General features: G+C 42.9%; 1 protein-coding gene across 6 annotated transcripts in view; it reads left to right on the top strand.

Annotated features, from left to right (window-relative positions):
* TOX3 (TOX high mobility group box family member 3) overlaps nt 1-12928 on the top strand; it is a 233828-nt gene that overhangs the window by 148078 nt on the left and 72822 nt on the right. For 3 of the 6 annotated variants that reach the window (XM_065663275.1, XM_065663282.1, XM_065663274.1), the window contains exon 1: nt 8950-9643. The exons of the other annotated variants lie outside the window; for them this stretch is intronic. In XM_065663275.1, the coding sequence (XP_065519347.1) occupies nt 9542-9643 (102 nt within the window). In that variant the 5' untranslated portion in view covers nt 8950-9541. Of the gene's footprint in view, nt 1-8949; nt 9644-12928 lie in introns of those variants that run through there. 6 annotated transcript variants of the gene reach the window in all.

The raw sequence follows: 12928 nt of genomic DNA, 5'->3' as shown, positions 1-12928 counted from the left end.
AGAAGGTCAGGCTTCACTGCATTAATTTTGCTGAGTCTCTTTGTTATTTATAACAAACAAGGTCATTTATTTTCATTTCCTTGTATCTAATTGCATGCATCTCCTTTGGAGTATGAACTCAGTAAACAGGTGGCTGAAATGCTGGGGAAAATGCTTGAAGCTGTTCCAGAAACAAGGGCATGTCCCACACTGGTAAAGCAGTTTGATGAGTTAGAGATTTAGTCATAGCAGGATGTGCACCTGCTTGAAAGCAAACACGCTTCTCTCTGGCACAAACAGATACATGCAAATTAAAAGAGATTATTTCACTCTGAATGGTGGGTTGATATTTAATCAAATTTAACATTGTATATTTTAAATAAAGCCTTGGTGTATATTAGTGTGAAATACAATCTCTTTCAGCTGCTTTTGATATTTTTTCTCCCACTTCTCTTTGACGAGTGTTACAAATGAATGATATTTCTGCACTAGCTGAGCCTACAAAAAGAGTATGTCTCCGGAGGAGAACTTTATCAGAGAATCTTTATGCTGAGAACTACCTCCATACTCTGAAAAAAATGGAATAATGAAAAGCTAGGATGTTTGACTGACAATGAATAAACTAGATCTTATATTTTTAATTCTAAAATGAATTCTCACAAATTAAAGGGCATTCATTGGAGTGATAGCAATACATCTTTTAATCCAGTAAGACCCATGTTTCCAGGCAGCCTAAATGGAACTTCTAAATGTATTCATGGCAGCTTTTGCATAGGTAGTTATAGAATTTGCATTTCAAAATACAGGCACTATATGGCTAAATATGTGGCTGCTTTGTCCTGAAAGATGAGATATCTTATGGACTACCTTGATTTTAGGGGCAGTACAGAATACTGCAGGAGGCAATAATTGTCTGGCATGACAGAGCTTTTGTTGATAGCTGAGAACAGGTCCAGGGCTGAATCCGTAACAGAAACGGAGGGAGCTTTTTGAGCAGGATTTTCTGTTTCCCCGAAGAACAGGAGGCACCATGGTCTGTGTCCATAGGCTCTGCAGCAAGCTCTGGGCCTTAAGAAACTAGCTCTCCACAAGGGGAAAATGTGGGATGAAAGTTGCCATTCCAAGGGACAATTGTTTTGTCTATTTTCTAAGATTGGGCGTATAGGGGGTGTTTGGAGGAGGCTCTGCAAGGTCATGTTTCCTCCTGCTCTTCCTGTCATTTTGCCTGCAGATTGTTTCCTAAGAGTGGGGCAGGAAAGGCAATTTGGTGGTAAGGATTATGCTACAGCTTTCATTATTTAGGATGCATATTGTAGCCTTTCTATGAGAAGATTACTGTCCCAGGCTTCTCCTTCCATGCATATGAAAACACACTTGGTAATTTCAGGGAGAAAACATTTTTAAATTGTATGTTGGAGGAAAGAAGATATTTTGTATCTTTAAAAAAGATAAAAATCCAAAACCTTTCTTTAGCAAAATATTTATTTCTTGAATGTAATTATGGATGTCATTGTGCATTCTTCCTGACTTCAATGCTTATCTTGAAGAGCTCAGTGAAAATAAATTGTTTTCATGAAAGCAGAGAAGCCATTTGATAAATACACCGTCTCAGAAAATTGTTCCTGAAGCAGAGGTCGTTCTCTCACTTTAAAAGAGAATATGCTTTAGAAAACAAGCCAGGCAGCAGAAATAAGCATTTTTTGTTTCAGTCAATTCATTTTAAAAAGCAATGTGTAAATCACACGGAAAATTCTGCATTGATTATTTTGACTGCTGTAGAACCCTGGAATAAATGGAGTTGAAATAGACTTATATCAAAGAACATTGCATTTAGTAGCAAGTCAGAGTGTTATTTTAATGCTGACTTTTTTTAGATCTGGTTTTGTGATCAGATGTTTTATTAAATATTAGCCATTCATGGAAATGAGGGCTGATTCTTTAAGAACAGCTTGGCACATACTGTTTATGAGCTTGGGGAAATAGTCTAGAGAACTGGATGAAATCTGTCTTCAGCTTTTCAGTGTTGAAAACCCAACCCATTGAAGCATCAAGAAAGAAAACTCAGCTCTATAAACAGAACATAAGTCTCCCAAATGAAAGTATAGTACTTCAGTTTGGAGATGTTATTGTGATCACACTTCTAGAAATCTGTTTGTTCATTCTTAATCTGATGAATTTATTCATGTGTCTATTACTAAATTCTAAACTCTATTGTACAAGTACTTATAAAATATTGGGATTTTTTTAATTCTCAGCTAAAATTATGCTATTAATACCTGAGTTATTAATATGCTCTCAGAAGACTACATCATTAATTAGGAGACCTAAAGGATAACTAATGAGTCCTTTGGAAGACTACTACCAATTATGGTACTGATGTGCTCTATCCAAATAAAGCTGTATGTCTACAGTCCTATCAAATGTGGATAATTTTTTGTGTTTCTCCACTTATTCTCTAGAATTGGTCACTATTTTATGTTATAAGTTATGCTGGTGGAAAGTGACATTAATATCACAGTAGGTCATGGTAACATTTGAAAGGTACTTAAGAACAGCAGCACTTTTAAATAATTACTTCTATTTTTATGGCATGACTGTGAAACTATACATGGCTTTTTCCTTAAACCTTGGCAGTGTCTCATGAAGTCCTTCAGTGGCTTCCAAGTGATGACTAAAAGCCCATCTCTTCCATACCCACCAACAAAAGATGTGCACTGCAGTCACTGAGAGCTTATGTAACCCCTTCCATGGCTTCCAGGGACAGCCAGGGCACTGCTGCTCATGTCTTCCCAGGATACCGCACAGGCTTTCAAGGGTAGGTGTGCCCTCTCCTTCGGAAAATACAGTATTATTGCATTAAACACAGCAAGTCATAGAAAGATATTTCCTTTATCACTCAATGAACATCACCACATCCTTGTTTAGGTACTTCATAATGAAAAGTGCATCTGAAATATATCAGAGGTTATATAGCTATATGCTGTATATTTCAAATGACTACCTAATAGAACATTGGATGAAATTAAAACTGAAAACCAGGTATAAGTGAATCCCCCGCAGATACAAAAATTAAACGTAACCTTGATCATCTGGAAATACTCTTCACCCTATCTCACTAAGACTTTTCAGATAAGTTTCATTAAAATAATTATTTCAGTAAGAAGATTTAGTTCTACTGTAAAGTGAAAGTTTCTGCCTGAAAAATTCCTCTAGACTAATACAGAAATATAAAGAATTTGTATTGCTCATGATGAACATGTTTTTGTTTCTGTACACACCGTCCTTGTAAATCCCCTTTAAAAGGCAGATGCCAGCAGCTTTTTTTTTTTTTTTCATCCTCTTTTAATAATTCTTTTAGTTTAAATTCAACACAGGTATGATTGTGGAAAGGGCTGGAGGGGCAAACGAAACAGAAACACACTACACAGCTTCCACAGCTTTATATCAACAGATTATATATTTAAGTTTATGTATGTATATATGTACATATGTATATATGTATGTATCTATCTAGGTATCTACCTATCTAACTACACACACACACACACAGATCCATCTTTAACCAAGTTTTTACGTCTTCCTTTAAAATAGCATCCCTGGAAGAAAGGAATACATTGCGACAATTTCTTTGTTTCAGTTAAAGCTTTTATTCTTTGATGCTAATCTAGAAACGACACTGTTCCAGTCTTTGTTCTCTGTAAGAAGTCAATTTTTATATTACTGGACAGTTCCTTTTCTGTTTTCAGTACTGCAATCAGTTTGTTTTTCAACGTGGTCTTTTATCTCACAATGACTGTATACTAGTATGTCAGGATACTGTAACACTGCAGTCAACAGCAACAGGGTATTCATTCTGCCAAAAAGTAATCCTATATTGTCCATTACACACAGGTTATTTTGGAGGGTTGTGGAATACTTTAAAGTGGCAGAAACCTTTTTTGCTGTAACATAATAACATAGTTCATCAGTATTAGTGGTTGTCTCTATTCCATAAGCAAACACCTGTTTTTCTGTTAGAATATGGTTTAAATCGTTGTAGGTGAGTTGAGGTGGCAAAATATTTCAGTTAAGATAAAAGATTTCAGCAATCCAGACAAACATCAAAGCAGGCATGTTATTTTGTTTTTCCCAGTTTCCCAAGGTAATGCATTTCCTGACTTGGGCCTGAAAGAAACAGAATTTTCACAAACCAAAAACTTTCAGCTGCGATCCAACACTGCACCCCTGCCCTCCCTCCCTCCCCCCCCCGCAACTCTCCATATTTCTATTTTGAAATAATGATTTGTATTTTTTAATGAATGACTACTGAAACTGCTTTGTATGTTGCTGTTTTTTAATCCTTTGATCTATAGTTTTCTAGAAGCAACAACTGAGACAAAGAGAAGGTAAATGATCATCTGGCAGACAAACAGTAGACTCCAGCTCCTCTGATTATTTGGCTGCTCCCATCTGCTGGCTGACATTCCCTCCTTTACTGCAGGAAACATGGTCAGTGACTAATAAGTGTTTATTGATCTCTGCTTGAGATACTTGCTGAGAAATGTAGATATCAATGAATATTTGATCTTAATGCTAAGAACAAAAGTTTTTCTTTACTGCCTCATTTATATAAGATATTAATGCCTGCATGATAAATATGCCAGCTGCCTCTACAATCTGATGAGAAGGGTCTGCAGTCAGATAAACTCTAAAGAATTATTATGCTGTTAATAATACTTCTTCTTAGCCAAAAATTACTAGTGTAGTTGCTGCTTTGAGGGGTAAGTCAAAATATTACTGATTCTCTGCAGCTGTACTTACAAGTAGAATATAGGTCTAATTCAAAGCCCTTTGCAACTAGTTAAAGGGACTTCTGATTGATTCTAGGAGGCTTTAGATTATTTTCTAAACCATACCTGGTTGGTACTCCATCTTTCTTTTCTCCTCTTGTATTCCCCTCTTTTTATTTTGTGCCCTTTCATCCTCCACATGTGCTCTGGGGGGAAGGGGCTAAGACACTGTTCCTTACCAGGTGACACTGGGGATGTTGTATTCTTCCATCTCTCCTTGTTCCTGACAGTTCTCTAAGAGAAGTCAACAGACGTGGGCCCTGCACTGTGAAAATGAATGTCACATCTTTTTTTAAGGTTGATTCTGCATTGTGAAATTGGAGCAAAGAGTCCTTGGTCCTGCTTGGCTCATTCCATCCCTTCTCCTCATTTTCCTGCCCCTCTCATGTTTGCTTTTTGCCAGAAGGGGACTGTTAGACCAGGGACATGGGGGTGCTGAGTTGCAGTGAGTTGCAGGATGACTTGGCTGTCTATCTGAACATTTGGATGTTATTAGTGAGTCAGTGTGTCTGCTCTCATCTCTGAGGTTTCTTCTTGACTGCTATTTGCTGGAGTGAATCTCCCAGTGCCTTTGACTTCTACATAGCAAAAAGAAAACATTGAGTCACTAGTACTGTATCCACATTCCAGTCAGGGAGATGCAAAAGATTTTGCAGAGGCTGTAAAGGTACCAGTTAATGATAAAGCATGTAAGCCATAACCATTAAACACATTCTTGTGCTATGTCCTAGTTCAAAGAAAAGGACTGACCAGACTTGCGTAGGAATCAGCTAGGCCTATAACAGTAGTATTTACCTGTGCCAGTTGAAAAGTTTCTGAGCAGCAGTAAGAATTTGTGTATGAACTTCTAAGTTTGTAGGTAACTGATTTACTCCAATACAATTTCTGTTCTTACATCAGAAAAGCAGTTTGAGTGCTCCTAATGGCTTTTAAAATTGAATTGTGATGATGAGTCAGAAGAAAGTATAGCTGAAGATTGAACAAAGTCACAGTTTGTGTGTTACTGCCTGAATCATAACTGTTGACATCTGTAGACATACATTCAAACCTTTATGGAACAATGCTTTTCAAAAAGTTTCTTCAAAATCAAGGCTACCCAGGACCAGGGAAAATACTGTAGATAGATGCTTGCTTTTATTAAACCAGCAGAAACGAAGGGGAATATTTACTCAAAATTGCAAATACTACATAATTCCAACTGCTCTCAAAGAAAGAAAAAATAATTAAAAGAATCCCAAAACCAGAGTTCTGCTGAGGAACCTTAAAGAGAATAGCTTGAGAGAAGAATGTGTTGGATTCCTTCCAACTGATATGCACAGAGAGATGTAAATACTTTGGCTCATCTTTAGTGAACTCCTGAGACAAATACATAGTTACTAACAAACAGATTTGACATCATGCAGATGGATTTAAAGTGCACAGTGATTACTCCAGTTTACTTATTTAATAAACTATATTGAAGAGGTGTTGAGAAAGTAGAACACACACTTGCCTAATATTTGGTTGGTAAAATTCTCTCTGGCACAATATCACATTAAGCCTAACACTTTGTTTAAAATGAAAAAAAAAAAAGTAGCGCATGTATCTCAGTTTCTTTTCTGTTTTTCTTTAAATCACTCATTAATTTCACTGCAGTCTTACTAGTTCTGTGAAAGACTTAATTTGGGCACTGGGTGGAGGTCCCAAAAATGTGCTAGGTTCAGCTTAAACCATGACACAAAGCTAGTTTATAATCAGGAACTGGATTTTTTTGTTTGTTTGTTTGTTTGTTGGAAATATCAACAAATTTCTATATTTTTGTTTCATAATTGTATGAATAGACAGTATTTCAAAACTTTCCACCAAATACTATTTTGGGGATAAATGTTTTGCCTGGGTGGAATTTATTTATTTGTTTCTGACTTGTTCCATTTCAATTTTACATTAACTTTCTGTACCAGTGAGGTCAAGATGGAACACTCTGGGCTTTTCCTATTGTGCCTGTTTTTTTATTTGTGTTTGGTACAGCATGTTCCATCAGAGCACTTAAAATTGCCATCATTTATATCACCATATTTGCTTCTCTTCTGATTTTAAGACTTCTAACCCAGAAGCTGCCACCACAGCATGCTGTGTGCCTCCTGCCTGTTACCCCCTACTCTTCAGGCTCCTTCCTGGTTCTGGAGCTGAGGCCATGGGACGGGAGAGGTGGGATGGGCTGCGATGTGCCCCTTAAGGCAGCCCCTCCTGGGGCACAGCAGGAGTTGTGCAGCAGCTGAAGCGTGCCATAGGCCACACACTGCCTGGAAGTCATGTCCTGTACAGGCCTGCAGCCTTGCCGGGGCTCCTTCAAAATGACAACAGGGCCAACTCCTTAACTTGGAATCGTTTGCTGTTTGTTCCTTGCTTAAGCAACTTCCCTCTGATTTGTGCTCTCAGGTTTATTTAGGAGTGAAGAGAACCTGAGGAGGCAGTCTGGAAATACCTTTACTTACATAGCAGAGCACCTCCAAACTTGGTGCCAATGATCTGTGCCTGCACCCTAGAATCTGTTATTCTGACATGTACACGTGGGGTTACATAAATGTTTGTCATCCAGTGAAGAAAACAAAGCAGGTATTACTTTATAAACCTCGGTTGCAGTGAGTTTGCTGTGCCCATACACCACCACTTTTCCATCCCTGCTTTGGAGGAATTCTGTAATGCAAAGTTGCATCCTGAAACAGATTCAGTGTCTTTATTTCTGAATGATTTCTCTCAGAAGCAGAAGAAATGTTTTTGCCACAGGAATGGTGTGTGCCTGTGCAAACCCTCTGGGCTTTATGTTCCTCAAGCACTTCCCTTCTAGCAACAAAGCAGATTTTGCAGTTTTTCTCCCTTTCATTACAAACGGTTTGACACAATGAATATGAAATTGGATTAGGTATTTGACAGAATATGCCCTTTTTCTTTTTTACTGAGGCATTTAATTTACCAGTTCACATACATTTTCCTAGAAAGTTAATTGTAAATACCTATGTATATCTGTGTTTAACTGTGCTCTTAGTGCAAAATGTCAATTTACAGGTCTTTCCTTGCTTCAAACTGTGACACTTTAGGATCAATACCCAGAATAAGGATGCCTCCTGTACTAGCAGGAGCTACCTGTGCCTGCATTTACTTGGTATTTGCAAGTACTGCAAATTAGATTTCTAGGAACAGACTGGGAAGACGTTTTCTTTCAATATGTTGTAGCTATAGTACTGGCTTATGGTTTGCTCACTCTCTATCAGTGCACAATCATGTTTTGGAACATTATGCCCCCAGGGCAGGCTGCCATCAGGAATGGGGCTGCGGTGTGCACCCTGGGTCTCTGTCCTTGCAGCCGTGGATATGATGCACAGACCTTCAGCTAAGGTCTTGCAGCTGTTCTACAGTTAAACCTTGTATCCCTGTGTTATCATTTCTATTTCTTTTTTCTATAATCAAGTGGAGTCAGACATTCCAGGGGGTACTTGCAGCTGTGTTACAACTGCATGAGAATCTGTGCTAGACCTGGAAGGCCATTCACTCCCTGCTACAGAAGCCTTGAGTCAAGGGTGTGTTTTCATCCTCCCTCACTCCCTGTCTGCAGGGCACAAGTCATGAGGTTAAACTGCCTTTGTACTGCTTTGGTGTTTTGACCAAAAGATCTGGATCAAGATTTTGGGTCAGAAAAGCTTTATGCAGGGTAGCAGGTCGAGCCGGGCAGCACCTATGACTGACTAACCGAGTCTGGATCATTAGTGGGTGTCTTGGAATCACCATCCAGTGACTCTGAGGGCTCAAAGAGGTTTCTGTGGGCCAGGCTACTGTGTTTTAAAGTCCTGCTCGGGACAGCATGTTAGAGAAATCTCTTTTTTTCTTGACACCAACCTGACGCACCAAGGCAGCGGTGCTGAGCAACGAAGTGCGCTGCCAGAAAATCACTGACTGAAAACTGGTGCAAAAAGTGGAAGTTGCTCACCTCGACCCTCCCGGGGAACCGGGCAGCCCCCCCGAGACAGGCCCGGGCGGGCGAGCACCGGTCCCGGTGGGGGGGTGTGCGGGGAGGGGTGTGTGCAGGGGGAGCAGCGGGCGGGGCGGGGCGGGGCCCGGCCGCCCCTCCCGCGGAGCGGGGCCAGAGCGGCTGGGGCTGCTCCGGCAGTCGGCCCCGCGCTGCGCTGCTGCCCCGGCCGGGAGTGCCCTGTTGCACCAGCCCCGGGGCGGCCGCCCCGTCCCCGGCAGCCGCGCGGGGCTCTGCGGCTGCGGCGCGCGGCTCTCCCCATCCCGGTCCCCGCCTCTGTCGGCGGCGCGGGCAGCGGCGGTCCGTCCGTCCGTCCGTCCGTCCGCGCCGGGCGCGTGGCTCCTTTGTGTACAGCAGCTGCTCCTGAATGCGGAGGCAAAGCCCGTGGCTTGCCACGGAGCTTTTTAAAAATCAGCAGCGCTCTTTTCCCTCCTTCTCTCTTGCCTTCCCTTCTTCCCCCTCCCGCCGAGGCGGACGGGCACCCACCTGGGCTCTGCCTCCCGTCTCACCTCTCCTATCCTCTCCTCCTTGTTTACCTGCACTTTTCAGCAGCCTCTTCCCCGTCGCCCTCCGACCCTCTCATCCCGCTCCTCGGGAAGGCTCGGCGATACGCAGCTCCGGTCCCTCGGCAGTTTGTCCGCGCCCCAGCCCCGGGGAAGGCACCTGAAGGTGGATCTATTAAACCTCTCGGCTATCTCTCCAAGTGCACTTCTTGGACCAAAGCACCGGCATGGATGTAAGATTTTACCCGGCTGCGGGGGGCAGCTCTCTTCCCGGAGACCCCTCCAACCTGGACTTTGCCCAGTGTTTGGGTTACTACAACTACAACAAGGTGATTATTCCCGCGCGTTAATTCCTCCTGCTGCTGCCGGGCCGGTTCCCGGGAGCCGCACCTCGGGCTTTGTCGGGGCGGGGAGGCTCTGGGCTGGGGTTGCCCCAAAAGCCGGGGCGGCGGGGTCCGCGCGGGGGCCTCCGGTCCCGGGAAGTTGGGGGCAGCGAGTGCTCGCGTGATACGGGAGCAGCGGGGCCCGGCCCCGGGGGAGCCGCCCCGCAGGCCGCTGCCTCGGCCCGGCGCTTCGGCTAAGCCCGAACCCCGAACATTCCCGCGGGTGACTCTGGCCCGCGGCCGGGAAACAAAAGGCAGCGGGTCTTCGCTGCGGGCAGCCGTGCGCGGCTCCAGCCAGGGCCGGCAGAACTTTTCCCCGCGTTTGAGCCGGTGCGGCCTCGGGGCGGGTCGGGACGAGCTCTGGGGGGCGAGGGTGGCCCTGCTGGGGCGGGAAGAAGAAGGGAAGGGACCCCCTTTCCTCCGCTGCGCTCTTTGGGGTGATCCCGGCTCTGTTACGGCCAGTCTCTAACTAAAGGATTATACCAAACAGGAGGGTTAATGAGAAGTACATCAGCGGCTAGCGCGGGAGATAACAAACGGTTTGGTGCGAGATGATTGTCAGAGAAGTTACAGAACCACTTCTACCTATCGCACCTTCTCTGCTGCAGGAATAGTTCACGGAGTCAGCGTTACAGTCAGAAGCGACAGTCGTTTCCCACGAGCTACCTGCATGTACAGAAATACGTTTTAACAATACGGGGATGATTTGTTTAACAAATCACCCAAATCTGGGAAAGGCAAAGTTCAGAATGACACTGTGACTCACGCTATTTTGAAAAAGACTTAGCTGTTTGCACTGGGATGTGTCAATGGCACATTGAGCTATTAGCATTGGGCCCTCACACAGGCACATAAAGATCCCTTTCACACAGTGTTTTTCCTGGTGCTCTGTTTGTCCAACCTCTGGGGCCTTTTGTGAGGCACTCTTACCAGATGCTGGGGAAAAGAAGGGTGCTGCACGAAGTCTGAACTTGTCTTAAAACCTGCTTTCTAAGAATCCTTTCTGAAAGAGTAGATTAAGTTTGACGAAACGAGGATCACTTTGAGAGAGAAATGTTCAAAAAATGAAGTAATTAAGTAGCTGAAAAAAACTTTCCCCTAGAGAAATTGCTTCTGAATGCACACCATGAGCGTACTCCTCTGTAGCTATTTCCGACCACGTCCACCATGGCTGATGAGAAAGAAGTTCAAGGGAGCCAGTTTGTCAGGCTTGAGGGCTGCCTCTGTTGGAAGGCACAGACCCCCTTCTACTGGAGACACAGCAGCGCTGCGCGCACGGCCCTGCCTTGCGCATGCTCTCTGTGTGCAGGCTGTTAGCACGCTGCTTTGTTAGTAGTTAATATAGAAAGACACAGGAGCATGAATTAAAGATGAAATGTCAACCTTAACTTAGAATGCTGCTAAGGACTTAGCTCTAAAATCCGTAGTAAATGTTCACTGTTGTCTGATATGCCAACTAATTTGGGAAACATGCAGCGCTGACTGGGAAGCAGCATGCTTACTGTAAATTTCACTTATTCGGTGACTATTGTGTTATGCAGGGCAGGCATTTTTTCAGGCTCTGTTACAGGTTACTATATGGGTTCTTTTTTAAATTCATTTTTATGTCCAAAATCTTGAATGTCTTCTGGAAACCAGTAGTTTATTATGTCCCTTAACTTGCTGCATATGCACAGTTATATGTAACCTTTTGACTGTATTTCCCTTCATCATACAATGAGAACAGCGCACGTATTCTGAAGAAGTCCAAAGTAACTAACTTTTGACCTATTCAAAAACACATTTCAGTTGCTGTGCTTCTGAACGTAATTTTGGCAAGTCACTTACAGGTCAGGCTTCCAATCTGCAGCGGAAAATATTTTAATTAACAGAATACAGCTCATGATGCATGTGTCTTATAATAGATATTTTTGTATGCAAAAGGCCTGATTGGGAGCAGGCTGACACAGGCGAGGTTGGATTGCTGCTGCTGTGAGCTCTTCCTTGTCTCCACCAGGAAAGCAGCAACGTGGTATACAGGTGTTTCAAGGACAGAAGAGGAATTTGTGAATGAGTTCCTAGAAAGAAGGATTTTACCTGCGTTAATCTAATCTCATTTTCTGCATTGTTTATAATCTGTAACTACAGGAATCATTATAAATTGTTGGGGTTATTTTTTCTAATCTGAAAAAAAGAGTTAATTTATTTTGAAATCTTCCTTCCCTCCCTCACTTCCCATCCATTCCATCCTTTTGCCTATGTTCCTAAGGAAAATAAATGATCACACTGTTAGGCACTAAGATGACAAGAAGGCATAGAAAAAAAGGAGTTGAAATATTTACTCCGCTGAAGTAAATGGAAGAACTGTTATTGATTTAGCTGGGGACAGTATTTCACTTCAAGTCTTTCTGAAACTCATTTGAGTATCCTACCCACTCGTCCGTGCCTGCTTCATTGTTAGGAGCTGAATCCATATTCTCCCTGTGACAGTGACATTGCCAGTGACAACTGCTGGGAAGCAGGAAGTGTGATGGCAAGAGTAAACAACCTGTGTGGTTGTATGTATGTGCAAAGGCAGAATTATTTATGTCAAAAATTCCTAAGATTATTACACATAGTGTTGATGGCATATGGCCTACCTGTGGAAAACTATCTCATATCACAGTGTCTAAGAATACTGAACATAAAGCCTTTTAGTGTAAATGCATTGCACCCTGTGTAGACAATGCTGTCTTCCACCTGCACGCCTTGAACTGATTTTCCCATGGCTGTAGAGTCCCTTTTGTGGGTACAGCACTGGAAAAAATGTAGCAGACCGACCCATGCAGCCCCGGGTAGGACTGGGGATCTCGTATTGCCCTGCAAGCAAGGAACCAGTAGCAGGAGGGGAATTGCGGCACAAGTTCCGGGCTTGCAGCCACATGTGCTCAGGAGCTGCCCTGGCCCATATCTGCAGGTCCCTTTGCTTGGATTCCTTCTCCACAACTGCCTTTTAAGAGCAGTGTCATGCTTTTGGTGTTGATTGTCAATACTGGGTAAGTAGACCAAAGTGTAAGGCATGTCATCTTGGTTTTTTTGGGGGAGCATTATTTTTGAGTGTATGATAGCCATTTGAAACCAGACTAATGTATGTAAGTATCCATGCTGTTATTTGTAATACAGCAGCTTCTGGAAGATTCCAGGTTGGGATTGTTTCTGTTGAGAGGGTGTGCAACATGGTAAACACATGTAAAGGGCAAAAGAAGGAAGGAA

Source organism: Lathamus discolor, chromosome Z (assembly GCF_037157495.1).
Source record: "Lathamus discolor isolate bLatDis1 chromosome Z, bLatDis1.hap1, whole genome shotgun sequence".
NCBI classification, from domain to species: Eukaryota; Metazoa; Chordata; class Aves; order Psittaciformes; family Psittacidae; genus Lathamus; species Lathamus discolor.
The sequence above is the reverse complement of the archived record's forward strand: the minus strand, read 5'-3'. Positions and strand labels throughout refer to the sequence as shown.